The sequence below is a fragment of the Trichomycterus rosablanca genome, chromosome 3 (assembly GCF_030014385.1).
Source record: "Trichomycterus rosablanca isolate fTriRos1 chromosome 3, fTriRos1.hap1, whole genome shotgun sequence".
NCBI classification, from domain to species: domain Eukaryota; kingdom Metazoa; phylum Chordata; class Actinopteri; order Siluriformes; family Trichomycteridae; genus Trichomycterus; species Trichomycterus rosablanca.
Window position 1 is genome coordinate 33834381 of NC_085990.1, and position 26063 is coordinate 33860443.

At 36.1% G+C, this 26063-nt stretch overlaps 1 protein-coding gene across 1 annotated transcript in view; it reads right to left on the reverse strand.

Annotated features, from left to right (window-relative positions):
• The window catches only part of LOC134309834 (piezo-type mechanosensitive ion channel component 2), a 142637-nt gene that overhangs the window by 22814 nt on the left and 93760 nt on the right, over positions 1–26063 (reverse strand). Inside the window, exons 12-32 of the mRNA XM_062991193.1 lie at positions 25209–25357; positions 21850–22080; positions 21289–21403; positions 20444–20640; positions 20169–20317; positions 19070–19243; positions 18277–18494; positions 15514–15674; positions 14792–14968; positions 12893–13015; positions 12608–12808; positions 11154–11358; positions 10246–10347; positions 9978–10143; positions 7770–8013; positions 6730–6826; positions 6431–6596; positions 6159–6248; positions 5053–5174; positions 4637–4708; positions 3475–3575 (exon numbers count right to left, since the gene is read on the reverse strand). Coding sequence (XP_062847263.1) covers positions 3475–3575; positions 4637–4708; positions 5053–5174; positions 6159–6248; positions 6431–6596; positions 6730–6826; positions 7770–8013; positions 9978–10143; positions 10246–10347; positions 11154–11358; positions 12608–12808; positions 12893–13015; positions 14792–14968; positions 15514–15674; positions 18277–18494; positions 19070–19243; positions 20169–20317; positions 20444–20640; positions 21289–21403; positions 21850–22080; positions 25209–25357 — 3260 coding nt within the window. The remainder of the gene's footprint in view (positions 1–3474; positions 3576–4636; positions 4709–5052; positions 5175–6158; positions 6249–6430; positions 6597–6729; positions 6827–7769; positions 8014–9977; positions 10144–10245; positions 10348–11153; positions 11359–12607; positions 12809–12892; positions 13016–14791; positions 14969–15513; positions 15675–18276; positions 18495–19069; positions 19244–20168; positions 20318–20443; positions 20641–21288; positions 21404–21849; positions 22081–25208; positions 25358–26063) is intronic.

A 26063-nucleotide genomic window follows, 5' to 3' on the forward strand; every position in this document is an offset into this window, starting at 1 on the left:
GATTTTTCATATCATGTTGCAAAAATTACTAAGCTTGTTTGAGTGAGGTCTTTCAGTCAAAGCTGCACTGGTATAAAAAAGTAAACAAGATGTAGACACTTGTATTTATACATCTTTATAAGTATCAGGAATTGGTCTGGCTATTAAACAACTGTGTATAAAGTAAATATGGTTTCTGTGATTAATGAATGGTTGCTGTTTCATGTTAAGTTCGTTACTCCCCTATGTTTAGGAGAGCCTAATCCTACTATCCAGGAGCACACCCAAACTTGGGAATTACCTATACACTCAAGGACAAATGACCACAAACGTTTGGACAGATAGTGTACTTAGCCATACATTGCAGATAATGTATAAATAGCTTATTAAGGCATCTATACAAAAGAATAAGAATATTATTTACAACCAGAAAAATCCTGTTGGTGCAACCACTTACAAAGTATACAAAACACATGAAAAAGGGTTTAGGATGTGTTTTTATCCAGTTGAAAGGATGTCATATTTCGGCTGGTTGGCTTTTAATTTTATACACCTATAGGAGACACTTGTATGTTACAGCATGCCTTAAAACCCCTCTACTTGACTGTGTTACTCTTATTCATGGCACAAATTCCCACAGACACACTCCAAAGTCTTGTACAAACCCTATTTCCAAAAAAATTAAATGATTTGTAAAATACAATAAAAAGAAGATTCTGTGATTTATTCATTCTCTTGCATCTTTATTTAACTGATGAAAGTAGAAAGAAAAAATGCAGTACTTTCTTTTATCAACTTTATATTTTGAGTCTAAAATCTAAAATTGCATTTAGAATTTGATGCCTGCAGCAGTTGGGAGTGTTTACCTCTGTGTTGCATCACCTTTCCTATTAATAACACTGTTTAATGGCTTAAAAACTGAGGACACTGTTGCACTTTTGCAAGTACAACTTTTGTAAATTATTGCTTGATACAAGACTTCAGCTGCTCAACAGCCCATGGTCACCGTCATCCATAGAGCTTTCTAGTACAGCTTTCTAGTTGCATAACAGAATTTCAGGTTGCATTTTTGATGCAGCTGTAGACTGTGCTAAGTGACAACAATTTTCTAAAGTACTTCAAAGCCCATGTGGCTAAATGTATCACAGTGGCAACACGGTTTTTCATGCAATGCTGTCTGAGGCCTGAAAAGTCACGCATATCCAACTGTGGTTTCTGGCCTTGCTGACATGGACCTACTTTTCTCAATATTTTGTACAGCTGGTGGAGAAAGACCTAAAATATTTGCAATCTTATGATTCTCTCATAAGCCATGACCCACTTTTGTTGGCAATGACTGCGCCTTTGGTGGATCCTTCTTTTATACTCAATCATGAATCCCTTACCTTTCTTAAATATTCTGTAAACGTTTCACTCATATTTTCCCTCTTTTCCAATTTTTTTTGAGTGTGTTGCAAGCATCAGTTTCTACATTTGTTTATATTCACAAAATACAATGATCAGTTAAATAGTAAAAAAATTCAAGAGAATTAACAAATCACAGATTCTTCTTTTTATTGCGTTTTACAAAATGTCCTTTTGAACTTTTTGTAGAAAGACTTCTCAGAAGAGTGGATTATATTAAAGCAAAAAGGGAGCCATCACAGTCAGCAGTTATAGAAACTCCAAGACTGCCATGACAGTCTTGGACATTCATGTCCTCTAACTTGATTTGAATGTGAATTGTGTTGGGAGAAAAACACAGCCGAACCACCAGTCACAACAAAAATCTTTTGGAAAAACACCACTCCTCCACAAGCATCCCCTACAATTAAGCACATTAAACATTCCCTTTTACATGCACAGCTCCCATATGGCTCACCAGAAATACAAAGCACTGAGACATTTCTGAACACTTGGCCATTTTGGTTCAGACAGTACACCAGTTCTAAGACATCAACATTTGTATTAACACACAATAATCAAAAAGAGTTAGATAAATGCAGTGTGCAATGAGGGAGATCATATATATAACACACAAAGTAACACAGTGAAAAAAGTAGAAATATATTAGGCCTAGTAAAAGTACCTTGGCTGCCCTGATTGCATACTGCAGTATAGTTTTGGGAAGCTTAATGACAGACTTTGGTAAAGCCAGCAAAGCAGAAGCAAACTTTCGGATAGCTCTCTACAAAGAAGGACAAAGCAGGGGCTGAGTTAGTAGGGATGGAGGGTAGTCTTTACTATGGCGAATCCGCGCTTCGGCATGACAAGCTAGCAGTTAGTGGTCTGACAAATAAAGAAACATTGTTAGATGCAGAAAAAACAAACTGGTGATTCATGTAGATTAAACTACATGTTATGTTTTGTTAGTATACTTGCAATCAAAAGAATGTGAACACACCTCTTAATGATTAAACTCAGATTTATCAGCCATACCCGGTAATAAGAGGTGTTTAAATTCAGATATGTAAAATATATTATATGCTTTAATCTTTGTTGCAACAGTTTGTGAAAGGTCCTTTCCTGTTCCAGCATGACTGTGCACAAAGTGAAGTCCATTGATGGTTTGGGACATGAATTTGGTTTGGAACTCCAGTGGCCTGTACAGAGCTTTAACAATAACCCAATTAAACACCTGTTGGATTTATTAAAACCTTGATTGTGAGCCAGAATTTCAAGTGCCTGACCTCACAAATGCTCTTTTTGGGCACTAATGGGTACTTACTACAGAAACACTCCAAAATATTGTGGAAAGAGCAGCTGTAGCTGCAAAGGAGAAGCGAGGCTATATGTTAATGCCAATGGTTGTGGAATGAGATGTTCAAAAAGCTCAAAATCATGTGTCCACATACTTTTGGCCATATGATACACCAGCTAGGCATAACATTATGACCACCGACAGGTAAAGTGAATAACACTGATTATCTCTTCATCACAACACCTGTTAGTGGGTGGGATATACTGTATGAGGCAGCAAGTAAACATTTTATCCTCAATGTTGATGTGTTAGAAGCAGGAAAAATGGACAAGCATAAGGATTTGAGCGAGTTGACAAGGACCTAATTGTGATGGCTAGATGACTGAATCAGATCATCTCCAAAACTGCAGCTCTTGTGGGGTGTTCCCGGTCTGCAGTGGTCAGTATCTAATAAAAGTGGTCCAAGGAAGGAACAGTGGTAAACCAGCGACAGGGTCATGAGCGGCCATGGCTCACTGATGCACGTGGGAAGGGAAGGCTGGCCCGTGTGGTTCGATACAACAGACGAGCTACTGTAGCTCAAATTGCTGAAGAATTAATGCTGGTTCTGATAGAAAGGTATACACAGAATACACAGTGCATCACAGTTTGTTGCTTAAGGGGCAGCAAAAGGGTGAACAACACAATTTTAGGAAGGTGGTCATAATGGTATGCCTCATCTGTGTATATATAAGGCAAAAACAAACACAGTGCTAACAGTGTCACAATTAATAAAAACTAAAAACGTTAAATGTATTAAATGTCAGATTACTAACTTGAAATGCTGATTTTTTAGGGGGTTCCTCCTCTTTTTTTTCCTCTTCTTCTTCCTCCTCACTGTCAGTCTCAAACAAGTAGTAATTCCCACTTCTCACCACTAAAACATAGTGTAAAAGTACAGTTTTGTTAATATTTTCATATCAAAATATTAAAATAACTAACACGAGCACCATAACGATTACTCACAATAACTCATTATAGTAATTTAAATGGCCAACCATAAACATCATTGTCAACAGGTGTGTCTGAGTTATGAGAAATTGTTTATCATTGTTATTATTTTCTTCAGCCATCTGTTCAGACGTGTTGCAGACATGAAATTAAAAATAAGCTGGGGTCAGTGCGCAGGGTCAGCCACTGTATGGCACCCCTGGAGCAGAGAGGGTTAAGGGCTTTGCTCAAGGCAGCATGGCAGAGCTGGGATTCGAACAACACGGTCAAATTATGTCTACTCTATACTTTGTTCTGTAGTCAGTTTAATAGAAGTTCAAAAGAATGAACAAATCATCAATTCCTGTTTGTATACATTTAACAAAATGTCCCAAACTTAATTATAACCAACTATTTTATGTCAAATTTGCATACTGCATAAACAACAAATTTACTGTTTGTTTGTTTATTAGAATTTTGACGTCATGTTTTACATTCTTTGGTTACATTCATGACAGGAACGGTAGTTACTCATTACACAAGGTTCATCAGTTAACAAGTTTATATCAAACACGGTCATGGACAATTTAGTATCTCCAATTCACCTCACTTGCATGTCTTGGAAACCCACACGGACACGAGGAGAACATGCAAACTCCACACAGAAAGGACCCGGACCGCCCCACCTGGGGATCAAACCCAGGACCTTCCTGCTGTAAGGCGACAGTGCTACCCACTTAGCCACCGTGCCGCCCCAAATTTACTGTAGAAAATACATAAAGCACTTTACAGCCAGTAAAGCAATATTTAAGATAAAAGTCACCAAATTGAGACTCTTTATATTTTTTGACAGTTGTGCCTTTGTTATTATTTCATCATTCTACCACATTATTTACAATGTACAAATCCAGAACAAAGTTATTTGTTTTGTATAAGCTATCAGTTTGTCTGATATTTTGTTTTAGCTCTAGTTATTAGGAACAAAAGTGTTGTGGTTTAAGCACTTACTGGAGGCGTGATCCACCCATGGTCTCCACCACATCTTCCTTTTCCCTTTATTCATCTCTTTATCCGATTTTCCTGTAAAATCCAGTTAAGAACACTAAACCATAAGCAAACAAGTAAATGTGCCCTGAGGTTTGGTATGTGTGAGTTCATATGTTTTCAATTTAACCGCAGTGCATTTAAGGCTGTAGTTAAGCTCAGGCACCTGTGGAATTCAAGAACCTGCATGTTTTCTGAACTATCAGGAAACCCAAAAGCAGACTAACCAGCCAAGGCATTCTTTTTTAACAAATGAAATATGACAGGGGACAAATATATAAATAAAGTATATATATACTTTTTAAAGTAAAATGTAATAATTAATGCTACATGTATACCATGTATATAAATACAAAAAGCAGCCACAGGCAAACACACACCATCATTTTCCTTTTCTTCCTCTTTGGACAGTGATTGGCTTTCACCACTTTCCTGTGCCAAACTCAACATCCTTTCCTTTCCCCTCTTAAACTTCTGCTGCCTGCTCTTAATGCGGTCCATCCTGCGAGAAAAAGCAAGCATGAGAGGAATTGGCAGCCGTCTCATTATGTCTTTTTTATTGAGTTAAGCTGAATGAGCTTACCCCTCGGACACAATTACAATAATAACACCAGTCATTAATTGGGGAGAAAAGTTGAGAGAGTAGTTTCAGATTGAGGCATGTGTAGAAATGCTAAGTGCTTTGTCTTTCAACAGAGGAAACAAAGTAAAGCGGAGCAAAGCCCAGTGGTGCTGAAAAATTCTTTATATCTTACACAAACACACTGTTGATGGCTAGTAAACACACTGAAGCTGACTCAGATTAACACTTTTTACATTTGAGAATGTTAGCAAAGGCATAACTTTGAGAACTTTCATGGCCAAAAGTATGTGGACACCTGATCACAAGCTTATTGGATAGCTCATTCCAATACCAGGGGCATTAATATTCAGTTCCCCCCTTGTTGTGCTATAACAGCCTCCACTCTCCTGGAAAGGCTTGCCACAAGTATTGGGATGTCCAGGTGAGAATTTGTTTGTAGTCAAATGAACATTATTAGTGAGGTCAGATATCGATACTGGATGAAATGCATGGCTTGCAATAAAAATTTTACCTTATTCAAAAGATGTTCAGTGAGGTCAAGGTCAAAGCTCTATGCAGGCTGTCCACACTAAACTTGTCAAACTTTGCCACAAAGTTGTAATTTAATTTTATATTGTTGAGTAAATGGGTGTGGCTGAAACACATACCTTTAGGCATATATTTTTACATAAAGAAATTAATAGTTTTTAAATGTATATTAATAAAAAATTGCATTTTTTATGAATGAGAGCCTTGTGCAATCCTTTAAGCCCTTAATTCTGAATTGTATGCTATATTATAAAAACCTGCTGTAACAAACTTGTTGTAAAAATAACTGCATATTTTTAAAATCTTCAATCTACTTGTTAAAAAAAATCTATTTTGTTTAACATGTAATAGTAAGGTGTAAAATATAAAACATACTGTCTCTTCAACAAGTCCATAGATTTTTTCTCTACTTCAAGTCGAGCCTTTACTGCCTTCACTATGGTGGCCTGGAACAACTCTGCTCCTCTGTGAATGAGAAAATAGATTATTATTCATATTATTATTACATAGCTATTACTATTGTTATTAAAAAATGATCTGATAAAAAAATCCATTGCATTGTAAAAAACCGAACCAGCTGCACTACTATGCCATCAGGAATGGTAATGTGTAAAAATATATACTACAGTTTGTATATGTTTACGTACCTGGATGCTAGGACTTGAGAGGAGCAGATATCAGCCACCACATGCAGGAAATAATAGCTCATAAAGACTCGTCTCTGCAGCAACAGGGAGGCAAAACAGATGCTGTCCCATATAATGCCAGCCTCATCACTGGGGAGCTCACACTGTTTATTGGCCTGCTGCTCCGCTGATCATCCAACAAAACACAAGGAAGCATTAACAATGCAGCTGCTTTTAAACAGGATGGTCAAATAGATACAATATGCACTGAAATCGCAATTTTGGTCCCTGCACTTAGTTTACTACACAATTTCACTTACGTCTTGAATAGCCCTTTATAGTACAAGCCAGACTGAAGAGTTGGATAAGCCAGCAGTGATTGGCCACTAAGGCTTTAATATATCCACAGGCAGCTATCTGAGGAGTGAGAGGAGAGTGGTGAGTTATTAAACTGAAAAGAATATCCAACCTTACTGTGTTTTTACACCAGCATGCCACAAAGATGTGCATATGAACCATGAAAAAAAAAAACACAATAACTATTGAACATATTAACTACACCTCAATCTGTTTTTGTTTACAGCTTTTGGGTATTTATGAGCCATTTTGAGGTTTTATTCACCATAGAAATTTAATATGCAAGTGTGTTGGGTGTGGGACCACCCAAGTTTCAGTTTGGCATCCTGCACAACCCCACCCCCACATAAAAATAAATAAAAAATAAAAACATACTACATACTAGTAGCTCGAGTTCACTTCTTTATTTTGAACTAAAGTATTTTTATTGCTTTAGTTTTACTGAAGCTGGAGCTTTGGCTAAAGTATATAAGCAATAACATTAGTGCAGTTTCAGGATTGGTTTGTACTAGAAAATAAACATGGGTCTGTGATATGGCCTACCTTTTTTGCAATGAAGTGTAGTGACATGGCTAGTTGACATTTATCAATTATTAAAAAAAGATTAAAAGTGGTCCTGTCAGATGGTTTTATTCTAGGAAGACCATGTGTTTGATAAAATCATTTAGAATTTACTGTGTTACTTGTACTGCCACACAAAAATCCCATAATAAACCCATAATAATAAAAAATAAACCCAAAATTGTGGTGCAATAAAAAATCCTATTCACAGACCCATGTACAAATCCAATCTAAAATACAGTTGTAGCTTCAGCGGAAAGCTAAAGAACACAAACTATGTACTGGCTGATTTTAACTGACCAAAAATTGAGGTGAGGAGAAAAGTGTGTGTGTACATTTTAACTTTTAGGTAAACTTCCTTTAGTCTGTGTGCCTGCCTGTTATTTTAAGTTTCAGCATCTTTTTTTCTTGGAACCGATCTCTGTAAATGTGGTTTACTCACAGACAGGATGTTCTTCATGGTGATGACAAACACGTTGTATGCAATTAGAAAATCCCAGTAGTGCAGGATGGTTTTAACTGGCTTGAGCAGAAGCTCTCCACCAAAGAGCAGAAAATAGAAACAGGCTACCAGGTAGCCCATGCAGAACACACTGATACGTGTGGTTCCTGTGATGAAGATGATTGCGAGGACGAACCAGAACAAATAACTGAACATGATCACCTTTAGCATATCCAGATATGACCTGAAAAACACAGTAAACAAGATAAGACACACAAACACAGTAAGAGGGCAAGAAACTTGAAAGAATACGAGGTATTTTTTAGTTTAGGTTTTAGTAGTGGGGAGGTGAGCACACAAAGCCTCTCTCTGGTTATAAACACAGTCGCAGGATATTTAACCAAGATAGAAGAATACTGTGGCTAAATAGCCATTTAAAAAATAATAATGATATGTATAAATTACCCAAACAAAAAGAAACTATAAGCCAGAAGTGGAGAGAGGATACAACATGTTCGCAAAAACATTTGTCAAAGTATCACCACCTACAGTGGCATGATCATATCTACTCTCAGGAAATGCCAGTAATATCTTTAAGCCCGCAGCAATTGCAAGACCACACAGAAAACACAGAAAACACAGAGAAAGGGTGAATAAATGAAATATAGAGGAGCCAGTTTGCCACCAGACCCAGCTGCTCTATCCACCAGTGGGTAAAATACCAAGCACTGGAGAAAAAAAAGACAGGGAGCTGGCAGTGGCTAAAAAGAAAATATAGCAGACTGCCACCCCATCATCAGAATGCCACACGTGTCCAGGTTAAGCATAAAAAGGATTTTACCACAACCACAGTGAGGCAACATGCATTCAGTTTCTTTAGGATGGCAATATCCAAAAAGACAACAAAAAGAAACTGAGTTACTGACTGAAGACCTTCAGTCCGGCGTAGTAAATGAGTAATTATGCACATTTGAAAGGCAATGACAAGCTGGCCTCTGGTATATATATATATATACACTTTAGGTGTATATAAAGTTTTATAGCTATATATATACATATAGTATATTTTGGTTTAATTGGCAAGTCGGCCCCATTACAGTTGTTGATTTCTAATAATGTGAAAGATGAGTTGTGATTATGGCTCATTTTCCAAAGCTAATGGGTGACAGAATATGGTGAGTACTGTCAATGTTTGCTAAAATTATTATGGGTTAAACAGAGTGATTGTTTGACCATCCTGGAGCTATAAGATATGAGGTGGGAGAGGAACAGTGCATTGATGACAACTGTTTTTCCTTTCTGTGAGAATGTTAAAACAGTGTTTGATGTGATGAATGGACAAACAAGAAAAGATGATATATCACAGCCTTGAAAAACATCGTTATTTTCAGCTACTTCTAACACATAGAAGGTCTACTTTAATGTTTTTTTCTTTTTATAATATTATAGCAGTTTTATAGTAACTAAGTTGCTGGAGCTAGGTACAGGCCAATTTAGACTTCTCTGTTGTAATGTTTGTAGCTTAGTCTAATAGGTGCTGTCAAACTGGCCCTTGTACATAGGGGCTCACCAGAGGTCATGACAGAAAACTCACACAAAAAAACATTTGGCAATAACTGCTAAACATAATTTGTTGTAACCCACAATTAACCTTCCAGTCAAAAACAAAACAAAATATATAATAAATAAATAAAGTATTTAAATCCCAAGACTGGGGACCATACAACAGGGACCAAATGTCTGAGACCACAAATGCTTTCTTTTATTTAATACATTTCATTTTTAATTTAATGGATTTTACATAAATTACACAACTTACTATTTAGCTATATTTATAATAAGTAAACAATTGCTGCAAATGTATTAGCTTAAACACACTTCTGATGAGTAGATTAAATTCACTTACTCAAAGTCGTATGAGCATGGAAAGGATCTAAATCTAGATCAAGTGAAATCTAACCCTTTGTACAAATTAACTGACATGGTCAATTTCACTTATTGGCTTTTGTATTCGAGCTTATCGTTATGGACATGCAAACATCTTGTAAAAAGCTTTCTCAAAGTTACAGTTGCAACTACAAATGAAATACTATTGTTTTGATCAGATGCCCACATCCTTTTGGCCATATAGAGTAAATGTCCTTTAAAAGTGTAAACAGAGGAGTCTGAGACTTAGAGTTTGTATGGAACTATTAACAGTGATATTACCTGCAGTGAATAAAGTCAGGAACAGGGTTGTGTTTGGTAAGGGTGGTAGCATCCAGGTCTCTACAGATCTCTATATTATCACCAGCCAAGAGACGCACCGCAGGGTCATTCTCCTCCTGAAATACCTGCCTCTGAAGCGAGGCACACAGCAGCAACATGAAATCATCTACAAAAACAAAGAAAGGGTGGTAATAAATATATATAATTTATATATCATATATATCAAGTGTCACATATTAGTGAATATTATCTGTATGTGGACTCTTACAGAGGAGAAAGAGAGAGTTTGGTTTGGTATGGAAATCAGGCAGGTAGAGCCACTTGATCACATTTGAGTCCATACTGGATGAAGGTTGTCTCCATGGGTAGTCTAAACCACAGCACAAAGAGAAGCTACATTAGGAAGCTGTGAAGTCACCTTATTATGTCAATGTAAAGTGTTATTAATTAAAATTAAAATTTATATTTTCAAGGCATATTTGCACATACAATTTACACACGCACACACACACACACACACACAACAGTGTGTGTTTATTAGCATGAACAAAGATTTAAAAAAACCTATATAAACATAGAAAAAGACATATAAACACCAGAAATTAATTAGCACTTTGTTGCAAAAACATTGATGGCAGAGCTTTGACAACTAGAGCTTTTTCTAAAGTAAGAAATAATTAGCTATTATCTACATTGTGGCTAAAAATGGTCCAATTGGCTTTTTTTTCAATTGTTGAATTTTTAGTTAGATTTAGGTGTGAATATTGGCTTAGCCATGTAAGCACCTTCACCTTTTTTCATTGACCAGTCTTGAGGTATTTTGTTTGGTGCTTTATGATTGGTGTTGTTATATTGTTTCAAGTCTATATTTTCTCCAGATTAGTTTTTTGGCATATTAGCTTAAATTCTCCTTTATTATATCCTAGTATATCGTTTGATTCATGTTTCCTTCAATGACTTGTAATGCTCAGTACCATCTGCAGCAAAGCAGTCCCATATCGTCGTACCTTCAGCACGAACTGTTTTAATGTAATATAGTTTAATTACAAGAAAATCACATCAACATATCAATGAAGTTATTGTAATGCATTTTGTAATACTGTACAGTTCTTTCATATAGAGAGCTATCACTGTGTCATTGAATTCAAAGTACAAACTGCAATGTTGCCCTCTGACCTGAGCAGGCTAATGGTGGGATCCCAATACAAATAATGTACTGGTAGGTAATCATGCAGGCCAGGAAGCAGCAGTACTTGGGCCAAACCCGAGCGATGACCTTCCTCCTTCGCTGATAAAGCACAGCGATCAGCCCAAACGCGTGCAGCATGGCACAGAAGTCCATCCGCTGGCCAATGACATTTACTGCTAGCAGGAAGCAGGTCTATAATAAGGAGAAATATTTTGTTATTTAAGCTCTACTGTCTTGGATTGTAAACTGATGATATCTATAAATGTCTGTCCAAATAACACAACCACATTAAAATTGTTAAGACTGTATGTAGAGTTTTACTTGTTGTGTAAGGCAAGGTTACTTAAATTCATGTTGCCTTCATACAAAAGTCTTTGCATTCAAGTGCATCACTAATATATGCATATACTATAAACAAAAGTTAGAAATATAAGCCAATGTCTAGGGTCTAACTGATGCACAGAGTTCTATTTTATATAGATAAATAATCCACAATGAGTAAAGACCTGATCACACCAAATTTTATATGTGAACGTTTGTGCCTGTAATTGCATTTTTAAAGTAATTAAACAGCACCAATGTTTAAATACGAATGGCCAAAAATGTTACACATTGACCCATAATTTAATGACTGCAACCAATGGCACCACTCATCTGCTGTGTTGACTTCATGCTGACGTGCTTTAAGTCAATACACAGTTGATCTAAATTGACTTATGTGCTTACTATTGCAATGCACCAACCGAGATGTAAAGCAATAGTTCCAATCTGACAAATGAGTAAAAAAATGTGTAATATGGCTTGCAATCAGTTGAAAAGTAATAAATTAGAATTTGTAAATGTTTTTAATTACTTATTGGGCTGTATCAGTCTATAAGCCTAGCCTGCTTACAGGTATGGCAGGCAAAATGACTTTCCAAATTAAATGTTAGGTGACGCTGAAATGCTACATCTTACTAAGATGCAAACTAAACATTACTGGCAGACTATTTATAACTTCAATCTTCCAGTCATTTAAACGTCAAGTTTCTGATCCGACCAAGCCCTGAAAAGTAAAGGTCAGTTATGTTATTAATTTGTAAATAGGCATAAAGAAAGATACACTGTATGTTCTGATTTTTGGTCAAGACCATATTTTCCTCTTTTTGCTGTGTCCCAAAAGAAATACTCGTATTATCTGCATGACACCCTCAATCAAAGAATAGGAGTCACTGTTACAGCAGCAAGAATGTACATACTATCTGGCCTCCCCTGCCTCAGGCACACACAGTTGTGTCTGTTAAGCACCAGCCCAGACTGGTGGCAGAAACAACTTCAGCTTGAGACTTTAGGATTGAGTCTCGCCAGTGGGGGGATTTCCACCCAGGCATACGAAGAAACTAATAATTTTAATAGCATTATTCATTCAACAATAATAAAAAGCTTAGATATAACCGAATACCTCGAGGCCAAACTTGTAGAAGAAGTAGTTAATAAAATATTTGGCACAGTTGAAGATGCCATCATCCAGGTGCTGGCGTGTGATGTTGTGAAAGATTGTTCTGGCGATGGGAGCAGTTAGGTTGTTTCTCATTCTGTAGAAATCTTGGTGACGGTAGACAGTCACTTCAAATGCCAACAGTGCCAGTATCAACAGGTTATTCTACAGAAAGACAGGTGTAAAGATATGTTAAGTAAAAGCAAGAAAAACAGAACATGCAGCTGTGTGCAATTAATGTAACCTTACTCTCAAATTCTCCAGTAATGGGGAGAACTTCTTGAGGCCAAACCAGTTGGCAGGATCCACTGGGCCGCTGTAGAGGAGAGACTTGGCCATGTCCAGCTTTTGAACATCTGTGTAATTATCTGGCTGATAGAGAAAGACAGAAATAGTGTAAAATAAGAACAAGTTAACAGAAGTGAAGCTTTAATTTGCACTTGACTTTGTGAAAAATTTATGTATTTGTGTACATAAAAAGTAAATATACGTAAAGGCTACATTAAAAATAAATCTGCAGTTTGAATCCTGCAGTTTTCTTATAAAATGAAACGTAAAATGATGTACTGGTCCATATTCAATTCAAAATTCAATTACCCAAGTAATTTAATGTGAACCTTTTAACAAAACGACAAATACACAAAGAAAATCTTACTGTGAACATAATATTAACAATATTAATAATTAATAATATTTTACTTAAACTGTATATGCATGTATGCATGTATGTATGTATACAATTACATAATGGAACATGAAAAAATAAATCTGAAAAAAAAAAACAGGACTAAATAGGAAAATGCCAAAAATAGCAGTGTTTCTTACATTAACCTTTATTTCATCAGAGAACATGTAAACACAAGATATTTCATGTTTTGCCTAGTCAACTTAATAACATATTTTATTATACAGTACATTAATTCCTGCATTTCAGGCCAGCAATGCATTCTAAAAAAGTTGAGACAGTAAAGCATTTGCCACTTTGTTGTTATTCCTTCTCACTACACTTAAAAGATGTTTTGGCACCGAGGATATCAAGCAATGAAGTGTTTCAGGTGTTATTTGTCCTATTCTTCCTGCAAACACGTCTTAAAATGTGCAACAGCACATGGTTGTTGTTGCATTTTTCGGTTTAAAATTCTTCACATATTCTCTTCTTTCGTAGCCATGACTTTGTAATGTGTGCAGCATGTGTTTTTGCAAAGTCTTGTTGAAAAATGCATTGACGTCCCTGGAAAAGATGATGCTTGAAGGCAGCATTTCTTGCTCTAAAATCTATGTGTACTTTTCTGCCTTAATGCTGCCATCACAGAAGTGTACATTACCTTTGCCAAGAGCACTGACACAACCCCATACCATGACAGACCCTGGCTTTTGGATGGTCCTTTTTGTCTTTGGTCCAGAACACACGGCGTCCATTTCTTTCTAAAAAGGTCTGGAATACTGATTTGTCTGACCACAATTCACGTTTCCACTACGTGATGGTCCATCAAGATACCTCTGAGGCCCAGACAACTTGATGTCACTTCTGGACATGGTTAACACAGGGCCACTTTTTGTACAGTAAAGTGGCATTTGTGAATGTAACTCTGTATTGTAGTGATTGACAAAGGATTGCCAAAGTAATCCCTTGCCCACGTGGTCAGCTATTGATGAACGACAGTTTTTGATACAGTGCCGTCTGAAGGATCAGATATCATGGCTGTTTAGCTTAGGCTTGCGTCTAACCTTCTACAAATTCCCTGAATTGTTTAATAATATTAAACACTTTAGAGGGGGAAAAAACCATGCAAATTCCTTTCTAAACATTTAATCATTTTTTCATGAATTTGTTCACAAACTGGAGATTTTCTGCCCATCTTTGTTTCTCAAATACTCAGCCTTTTGTGGATACAGCTTTTTAGTCACTTTTTAACTTTCTTGGAATGTGTTGCAGGCCTGAAATTCAGGAATGGTCGTACATTAACAAATGAAATGAAGGTGAAAATTAAAGTGACAAAACATGAAATATCTTGGGTTCATACTGTCTGAAATAAAATAAACGTAGTAAACATTGCACTTTTTTAAATTTGCATTTTTCATACTGTCCCAACTTTTTCTAATTTGGGGTTGTATGTGTAATAGAGGTATGTGTATTCAGTAGCTCACCATAGAGCAGTTTTTGGAGTAGTTTTCAGGTTGGATTGAGGTGAGCTGGTAGAGCATTTTGCAAATGATAATGACGCAGGTCCAAATGGTGCATACACTGGAGGCTCGTGGGCGAAACTGGCTAAAGGGCAGAGCGAATACCCAACTCACCAGAAACACACAGTTAAACACAGACACCTGGCAAAACAAACCACAAAACCAAACTCTTCACACGCTTGCTTTCTGCTTGCTTTCCATTATGAAAACAGTGTCATAAAATCTGTTGCAAAACAATGCATGTAGCAGTGAACAATTTGCAATATTTTAATAATGCACTGATACAAATGTGTATATAATATTAAGATAAAAAGTCACAGTCATTTGCCAGGCTTGTTGTTTTTGGCTGCAATTAGTATGTGTAGTAAGTAGACTGAATGTAAATTATTAGAAAATCTAGTCTATTTACTAAAGTATAGATTAGTGGCACTTTTAACTATTTAGAATTAAATCCTTAACACAAAATGTAAGACTTACAGACTTATATTATGACTTTTAGTTTATATAACTATAGAACTTTGCCTATTTGTATGAATGTTAAAAAAATTAGAAATAACAAGCAGCTCTGAAGCAACTTAAGGTTTTCTGTATGGTTACATGCTAACAGCTAATATTACAACCATGACCAATAACCTATGAGTCATATTCAATTCTACTAAGACTTCCAGGAAGCCCAGTGAGCTCACCTCTTTGATAGAGATCCAGATGATGTAAGAGGACACAATCTTGATAATATGGAGCTCCAGTACCCACCAGATGAAGAGCTGCAGCTGATTAACATACTGCAGGAACTTGAGAAACAGTACGGTCAGGCGCTCCATCACCAGGTGCCACTTATTTCTCAGATCTGCACAATTTAATTCGTGAAATTAGATAAATGAAAAAGGAAAAAATCCAGCTGGCTTATGCTGCATTTCTGCATAAATGTAATCTGACTTTAATTTAGTTTATAATGATAAACAGTTATTTATTTTAGTGTATTTAAGTTGCATTATTCATCTGAATTAAGCTTCATGTCAAAGACTGGTATCCCAGCATTCTAATATTATCTTAAACCAATTTTAAATTCATGGCTCCCTCTATCACAAGCTGTCTTGGCTCTGTGGAAGCAAATAAGCTTTAAACTATGATGTTCCCTAAGTCATGCTTCTTAGATTTTATAAAATTTACTTTTTTTTTTAATTATTACTATTTCTTAACCAGGATTGCAGTGAGTTTGGTGCCCTCTGAAACCATTGGGGGAATTTCTAGACTACACCCTGGATACACACTTACTTACTCACCCCTAGGGGAGTTTTTCTGCTTTTAGAAGGTGAAAAAAAAGTTCATGAAGAAAAGCCACATGGACAGAAAAAAAGTCCAGAAGTAAGAATTAAACCCAGGTTCCCAAACCAATGTTGACTAGTCTTGTTGAGAGTAGTGGTTTGCTCTGTGGTTTCCTTCAATTAACAATATTTTTGTTTAGTGTACTGTTGAACACACACACTGAGACTTCAGCATGTTCTAGACATGTATACAGGACTTTTGTTGTAATCATTTGGTTTCTTAATGGGTTGGTGAATACAAATGCCTTATAAAGCTCTGCAATTCTTCTTCTTTACATTGGAGTTTAGGATGTTCTTAATATTTAGAGAGTCTGTTAGGGCAGGGTACCTCTACAACCCAACTGCAATGCTGTCGTTTGTTTTGGCCTTGGGTGCAAAAGATGAATTTATGTGTTTAATAAAGATATTAAAGACAATTGTTTGTGCAGTACAACTTTAGAAAGAATTAGTTTTATTAATTTGGCTTGTATGAGAATCAGACTACATTTCTTGAGGACACTATATGGCCAAAAGTATGTGGACATTCAGCCATTTAGTTACACCTATCACTAAAAGATTAATAAAATAAAGTATATCCTTTCAACTTTGTGGCAATGGTTTTGGAAAGACCCTTTCCTGTCCCAGCATGACAGAGCCCTTGTGAACAAAGTCCATAAGGCAAGGTTTGATGAGTTTGGTGTGTGTGTCTCCTCATCCAACATCTGTGCTTTACCTTATATATACTCTTTTGACCAAACAGGCAAAAAAACTATAACAAACACACTCCAAAATTTTGTGGAAAGCCTTCCAAGAAGTGTAAAGGCTACAAAAGAAAGTAGGGGAACCTTCATATTATTGCTCATGGTTTTGGAATAAAAAGTGCTTCAAGCTCACTAACATTTTTGGTACTGTAGACAAAACAATGAATTCCACTAAAAACCATCATAGCCAGCCTGTATTTGTAGGCATGTGCTGGGAGTAGATACAGGTTTTTACTGAATATGGACAATTTTGCTGTGTTTGCAAGTTTGTTTGCTCTACAAACATTATAAACATTTTTATTAATGCCTTTTTACTTATTCTGGCCCTGAATCTTCAATCTACAAGCCCAGTAAAACATCTACCAGCAGTTTTTATGTATCATGAGGAATAAAACATATGGACCACCTGCCTAACAGCTCAGACTACACAACACATCAGAAGGAGTTTGTAGCTGGTCCTAAAACATTTCCAGCAGGTCCTTCAACTTGTGTATGTTGTTGGGTGAATCATTATACAGTGCATCCTGCTGCATCTCTTTGCCATGTGACATGTGCTCAACTGTCCACATGATCTTGGAGAAAATAGAACTTGTCAGCCCAGTCGACCATCTCCCATTGCTTGGATGTCCAGTCTCAATGTCTGTGTGCCCATTGTAAGTTATTTTGATTATTGAAATAGCCTCTTTGACTGGCCACCAGCTATGCAGCCTCCCAGCAAAAAAGTTCAATGCACTGTGTGTTGTGACACATCTACTTTGTTAACAGTATTTAAATTATTTGCAATTTGAGTCTGGGTCATCCATCAACCTGTAGGCGATTTAATGTCATTTTTGTTGGCTTACATTTTTGTTGCCTTACTGTGCACGAAATGTAATGGACATATAATAAATTAAATGAACAGCACTGTGTTGTGGCTTCCAATATATATATATATATATATATACACAACAACTATTTTTTTTTACTTGCTTTAAAAAGCACTGCTCACAAATATATTTTATTGTGCATAGTGAAATCTGTAAAAACTGTGTTTACTAAACACATAGTTCTGGAACACTGTGGTTATATTACTTACAAAATCATGTTGGTTTTTGATGTATTCAATATTGCTTTTGGCATTGCCATTTATACACAGAAATGCCTTTGAATTATACAAATCTTTTCTTCGTTATGAACTGTCAATAGTAAAATCCCTAAATTCCTTGCAATCCTGTAATCTCACTTTGCCTCTGTTCCAACTTTTTTGTGTATTTTTACAAAAATGAATAAATATGATAATGTAAAACAAAACATCTTTTTTGTGTGTTTTTTTTCCACTACATACCTGTTAACAAAGACAATTTACAAATCACTACTTTCTATGTGAATAAAGGGTTAGAATTACCATCTCCCTGGCCAGAATCCGGTTCTGGTACATTAAAGGAGAAGCTTGGAGTCCTACAGTAGAAGTCAGGGCATTTTTCATCATCCTCTTCCCTTTTTTTAACATCCTCCTCATCATCCAGATTCACTTTCTTTCCCAATTCTTCCTCGTTTATAGACGAGTTAAACTCTGGCTTTATCATAGAGATATCTACCAGACTGCCATCAAGATGCACAAGCCTGAAAAAAGACAAGTTCTTAAAGATTATGGTCAGGTTTCTCAGCCACATCCATTGCAAACAGGTAAATAAATAAAATGCTACCAACTGTGTGGCTACGCATGTTCCTGGTCTATAGAAATGTACAATTTTCAAGTCTTCAATAGCTAGAACAGATCCCTAAATTCAACCCCACTGAAAGCTTTTGCAATAAATTGGAACATCAACTGCAAACCGAGCATTCCTGTTCAACAAAAGTGCCTGATCTTACAAATGCTCTATTGACTGATCATCATACACACTTCAAAATCTTGTGAAAAGCATTCCCAGAAGAGTAAAGGCTGTTATAGCTGCAAGTGGATGTCTATTCTATATATTCTTCTATATAGATCTGATTATCAGTTAGAATAACTGTAGTGACCCTTTCCTTACCACAACATCAGCACTCAATACATTTTACTGTTAATTTATGTATGTTTTTACACTGTATTTTTACTTTAGATATATTGTTTAAAATTATTTTTAGAATTAGATTCTACTAAACTTTTAGACTGGATTCTACTAAAAGTGACATGGTAACATGGGGTACAAACTCACCTGGAGATGGTGCTTTTCTGCTTGTCTGCGACTGCCTTAATGTCAGTGAGCTGTAGAAAGCACTCATGAAAGTAGTGCAGATGCAGAATGCACACTAGCAGAAAGGAGGTAGGGATGAAGATTCGCGTGAATAGAGCTGGAACCGTAAACTTTTCCAAACCCAGGTCTTCTAACCTGTACCCACATAAATACAAGGATTATTGAGACTATACATATTACAGTGTAATTTAATAGGATTTTAACATCATGTATTACACACTTTGGTTACATCCATGACAGAACACAGTCATGGACAATTTAGTATCTCCAATTCACCTCACTTGCATGTCTTGTGGGAGGAATCGGTATCTCCTGGAGGAAACCCACCCAGACACGGGGAGAACATGCAAACTCCAAACAGAAAGGGACCACTCCACCTGGGAATCGAACCCAGGACCATCTTGCGCTATCCACCGAGCCACCGTGTCGCCCAATATTGCAGTGTAAATATAGTCATTATTTATAACTTTTAATAAATCTGAATAAATTAGATCACTTAAAACAAAATGTTCACTTTAGGACAGGGGTTCCCATACTTTTTTTTATCAGCTGAACCCCTTAAGTAGCTCTAGAAGGCAAATGCAATTTTTTTTTTTTACATTATAAATATTATATTATTATGTTAAAGGAAGCACATTTATTTATATAGTGTAACACTACAAGCCCCAAGTTCCCTGCACACTATGTCACCTGATCGTTCGTGCATTACCTGATCATCCCCACCTGAAGCTCTCCTAAAGCTGATTTCCTTCCATTTATAATACCCTCCACTCAATGCACTCACTACACAGCATTACATCTATTACACTCTGATCCTTAGGGTTTAGTTCCATGTTAATTAGGTGTTAAGTGTATGTTTAGAACAGTATCACTAGTGTTAACTTTCATTGTGTTCCTTTAATCATATGGTGGTGGTTTTTAGCATCCACCATAGTATCAGCATATTTTACCATGTTAGTGGAAACACAAATGTATGCATGGAAACTCAGAGTCAGAGGTCAAATGACCTTAGACATTTATCAACATGTGGACGATGCAGTATTTGTAATTCTGTGCTTACTTTTCCTTGCTCAGACCAGTGATGTTGGACCAGACATGTAAGGAGGACTCAAACTGAAAGGTGTAGATGAGAATGAGCACCAGCATGGTGTATACCACAACTGACATCCAAAAATACTTTAGCATCCTTCTCCACTTCTCATAGTTCACCTAAATCATGTCAAGCAAAACAAAAAAAAGATCTTATTTGCCAAATAAAGACATTTTACATTTTGAATTGCGTGTGCATATGATACATGTTGCGTGTACAATGACAGCCAGATTACTTCAACACACCTGATAGAGAGCTACACAGAAAAGGAACATCATCATGTAGATGATTTTGTACATGACAATTCGTCCTTCAAAGCTTACGAAGAAGAACATTCCTCCACAGATGTAAATCCAGTATTTATTCAACATCGACATGACTGTATTACCCAACACATCCATCATCTCTCTCTGCCCCCCAACCTCAGCTTCCATATATTTTTCTGTAATCAGCAAACACAGAACATAAACACATGCAAATACAAACACGCTGTGATAGAATCTGTATTGCAAATATAAAGACTTAAGATCACGTTACACTTGAGATTAAGAATAGAACCAATAAAAACCTTAGAAAATGTTCAAAAAATTCTAAGAATTCATCAGAAATGTTCTTCAGGTTGCTTTCTTTAAACCTTGCTACACTTGATCTTGCTGATCAAAATACATGCAGCAGCATTATACTATATTACATTTTGGTTTACTAATATGTTTGAGCAATGACAAATAATACAATCCCAAATCAAAAAATTTTGGGACACTATGAGAGAAAAAAAAAATTGTGTTTTTTTTCTGTACGAACCCAAGTTTATGTTTTGTCTGGTCAACTTCATTTCATTTGTTTAAAGACTGAGCCTTTGGTGGATCCTCCTTTCATATCCAATCAATTAAAAAACTCTGTAACTTAACATTTCATTTACCTTAAAATTAATTCTAGGCATATGGAATTCTGAATGTGTTTATATTTACAAAAGACAATGAAGTTCATCAGTAACAACACTGGAAATCTTTACTTTCTACTTTTTTGGAAATGAGGTTTTGATAGTTATAGAAAAAAACATTCACTACTTTTATGAGAAAAAAGGACTCACCCTGTGAACTTTCCTCCACCTTAATATCAGATAGCTGTGTCTCAGTTTTCTTTTTCTCTTGTCTTTCCATTAAAGCTTGTCTTAGCAGGAGCCAAAAACTTAGAAGGCACATGATCTACACACAATCAGTAAGAAACATTTTTATTATTTGGAAAAGTCTCTTTCCCAATACTGCATTTGACATTGTTCTATGAAACAACTGAGGTTGTATGTTGTCACTTTTATTTAGAACCCACTACAACAGATGATGCATTTATTCATTAACGCATTCATTTATCATAAATGCTTCAAACACATTAGGGTTATGGTAGCTTCAGAGCCAACTCAGAAACTGGGCACAAAGCAGAACAGGAATTTATTATTCAATAATGAAAAAAATCTGAACAATTCTGGGTCACTTCATGGTACCAGTACTGGACAAGGTCAATAAATCTATTATATACAGGTTATTTATTATAATCTGGGCCGGAGTGGTGTGTGGGCCAGAGTACCCCATAGGTCAAGATTGAGAATCCACACAGAAAGATAATTACCAACCCAATATCAGCAGCAGCTTCTTACCTTTGAGCCCAGTTCCCTGAAGGGCACATCCTTCTTGAGGAACAGGCCTGGTACTGGCTGAAGTGTCTGAAAGTTCCAGATATACTGTAGCACGATCAGAAGATTCCCATAAAACACCATGAAGGGAGATGTAATCATGGCGTACTTCCTCCTGTCCCGAACCATCCACAGAGTACATGACCAGATGAGGAAGACAAAAGTCAGCCAGCTCACGTATGTAATACTCCATGCCTAGAGGGAGGACAAGCACAGATTGCATTACACACAGCAAGCTAAAAGCACAATTGTGATTTATTGCTGAATTCAGGTAATTTACTGAATTACCCTGCATGTTCAAACAATCGCCTTCCAGACTGTGGCCTCAAGTAAGAATCAAACCCACCCTCTGTATTTTTTCGCATTCCTGCACCCAAATTGCACCCAAACTGAAAGGGTAAGAGTAAGTCACCTACAGGACACATGATGCCAGGATTTTTTGCAACATAATTGGTCAGACCAAGTGATTCTACCTCCTACCTTTGTTCAAATAAGCGTATATATGCCTGTGAGTGTCTAGTTCATTCATGCATGAATCCCCATTAAGCTCTTTGTCAGGGTTGTCGTCTGTTCAAAGCTCACATGCAAACACTGCTTATATATGACATTAACCCTTCATATATCCATATATTTATCATGGTGAATAACTTACTCACCTCTTTACTTATTCACCTAACCTAGGAGCAGCCAATTTACCTTTTGAATATTTTGAAAGGTACAAGAAAATCTACCACAAAAATGAAGCTGCGCAGCATTCAAAATACAACCCCTGGCAAAAATTATGGAATCACCACTCTTGGAAGATGTTCTGTCAATTGTTTAATTTTGTAGAAAAAAAATAAATCACAGACATGCCACAAAACTATCATTTTTCAAAATGTCAACCTTCTGGCATTAAGAAACAATAAAAAAAAGAAACAAATATAATAGTTGTGGTCAGTCACAATTGCTTTTTTTAGATCAAGTAGAGGAAAAAAATATGGAATCACTGAAATCTGAGGAAAAAATTATGGAATCACTCTGTAATTTGCAGTTTAAAAACAAAACATCTGCAGCAGATTAGATTTGCTAATTATTCTTCAGTTTAAAAAGAGTGCTTACACATCGGAGAGCTGTTGCACAAAGCAGATTGTCATGAATCATGGTTCCAACACAAGATATGTCAGTTGAAACAAATGAGAGGATTATAAAACTCCTTCAAGAAGATAAATCATTGTGGAATGTCGCAAAAGATGTTGGTTGTTCCCAGTAAGCTGTGTTTAAAATCTGGACCAAGTACAAACAAAATGGGAAGGTTGTAAAAGGGAAGCATACTGGTAGACCAAGTAAGACATCAAAGCATCAAGATAGAAAACTTAAAGCAATATGTCTTGAAAACAGAAAATGCACAACAAAACAAATGAGAAACAAGTGGCTGGAAAGTGGAGTCAATGTCTGTGACTGAACTGTAAGAAATCACCTAAAAGAAATGGGATTTACATACAGAAAAGCCAAACAAAAGCCATCATTAACACCTAAAAAGAAAAGAACAAGGTTAAAGTAGGCTAAAGAAAAGCAATCGTGGACTGTGGGTGACTGGATAAAAGTGATCTTCAGTGATGAATCGCGAATCTGCATTGGGCAAGGTGATGATGCTGGAACTTTTGTTTGGTGTCTGTCCAATGAAATTTATGAAGATAACTGCCTAAAGAAAACATGTTAATTTCCACAGTTGTTGATGATATGGGCCTGCATGTCGGGTAAAGGCACAGGGGAGACGGTCTTCAATAAATGCCAAAGTCCACATTGAAATTTTGGACGCTTTTCTTATTCCATCAGTTGAAAGGATGTTTGGTGATGATGACTTCATTTTTCAAGATGATAATGCATCTTGCCATAGGGCAAAGGACGTGAAAACTTTCCTTCAAGAAAACATATAATGTCAATGGCATGGCCTGCAAATAGTCCGGATCTCAATCCATTTGAAAATCTCTGGTGGAAATTGAAGAAAATGGTCAATGACAAGGTTCCAACCTGCAAAGCTGATCTGGCAACAGCAATAAGAGACAGTTGAAGGCAGATTGATGAAGAATACTGTTTGTCATTAGTTAACTCCATGCCTCAGAGAGTTTAAACCATTATAAAAGCCAGAGGTGGTGCAACAAAGTAATAATGGTGCAGTGTTTTCTAATGATTCCATAATTTTTTCCTCAGATTTGAGTGATTCCATATTTTTTTCCTCTACTTGATCTAAAAAAAAGCAATTGTGACTGACCACAACTATTATATTTGTTTCTTTTTTTATTGTTTCTTAATGCCAGAGGGTTGACAGTTTGAGAAATGATAGTTTTGTGGCATATCTGTGATTTATTTTTTTTCTACAAAATTAAACAATTGAAAGAACATCTTCCAAGAGTGGTGATTCCATAATTTTTGCCAGGGGTTGTATATGGTAGGTTTGAGTTGTGCTGCTCTAATTTATAGAGAAAGGGAAATGCCTCCCACCTAGAAATCAAAGCCAATTATGATTTGTATGGCTCACATGAATGGCTAAGTCATTATCAAGGCTTGTGAAGGTCAACATTTTAAGATTCATGTTAGCTACTTAAATTATTTATTTCTTTTATCTGTTTTTTCAGGTAGTGCGTCTTTAAAACACTGGAAACAACCGATAAATACACAACTCTTTAAGATAACTTACTGCTAGCCTTTTATTATGTTGAGATAAAATTTATTTTAGACAATTCAGACTCTGGTTGCACTCACAAATACCAGATATGTGTTTCAATATTACATAAAAAAGTGAAAAAGTCAACATTAAAAAATAACTCGCACTGTCATTTTTGCTGTTTACATTGTCATGACAGAAAAAAACACCTTTGAAAAAATTTCATCTATAATTTTCTTATAAGTAACATGAATGTAGCACTTGTTAAGCAAAAGGGGTGGAAAAAATGTGAACAAAATAAAATCTATTTAAAATTAAATCTAAAATATAAATTATTCACAGTACACAGTTGTTTAAACTTTTACTAAGATTCCTTACCCATTATTCCTTGATATTGATTGTGTTTGGTAGGCTAAAAAAGCACTGTTAATGCTAATGAAGTAACCAAAATAAACTTCAGTTTAATGTGACTCCACCTTTACCTGCAAGTCATACAGTCAGGAATTGTTGGTGGTCACCAGTGGTTGACTTTCAATCAACACTGACCTCCAGCATGCACTACAAAATATCCAGAAGCCCCCTCACCCGTCAGAGTTAATGAGCGAATAATCTGGTGTGAAAAAGCAGGAGCAGCGAGGCCTCACACTGAAAGACATAGCTGTTCGTTTAAACTCACCATCATGGCAATGAGGGCACATATGTAGCTCTGCTTCATCACAAACCGAAACACCTTCACCAGTGCGTTTACTCGGATGGTCTTCTCAGGGAAACCTGGGGCACCAGGAAACATGGGATCGAGCTCATACACACTGGCATCCATCCTCTCTGCAATTGGAGTGTTAGTATTAATACTATTAGAGTAAAATGATTTAATCATTTTTTTCTTTCTCCTGTGACTCAATAATTGTAAAATAAGTTTTTCATTACTTTACTGAGTTGTAATTTAATTGATCAAACTACTGGGTCGCAAAAAAATGAGAACCTGCTGAAACATATGTTGCTGTTCATAGCAAATGAACTAATAATAATTATTTACGTATGCTGTCTGGATGTAAATGTTTAAACTTCAGTGTATATTTTAATATACTGTACTTCATGTATACTTTATGTTACTTTTGTAGTTGATTATTTTGTTATATGTATTTTTTTGTAAAAATCATAAAATCATTTTAAATACAACCGATGAGAAAAAAGTTGTACATTTTTGTAAATTATTAACTTTATTCTTTGTACACTGTTTTATGTTTATATAAAACTATATTTATATAAAGTTAGTATGGTTGCCCACATACATTTACATGTATGGGATTTAGAAAATGCTTTTATCCAAAGCAACTTACAATTGTGACTGAATACAATGCAAGCTATTGAGGGTTAAGGGTCTTGTTTAGGGGTCCAACAGTGGCAACTTGTTTGTGGTTAAGTTTAAACCAGTGACCTTCTGACCACCAGTCAAATACATTATCCACTAGGCTACCACTGCCCACATACTTTTTCTTGTACATTAGTCTATGTGTTTTTGTAAGTTTTG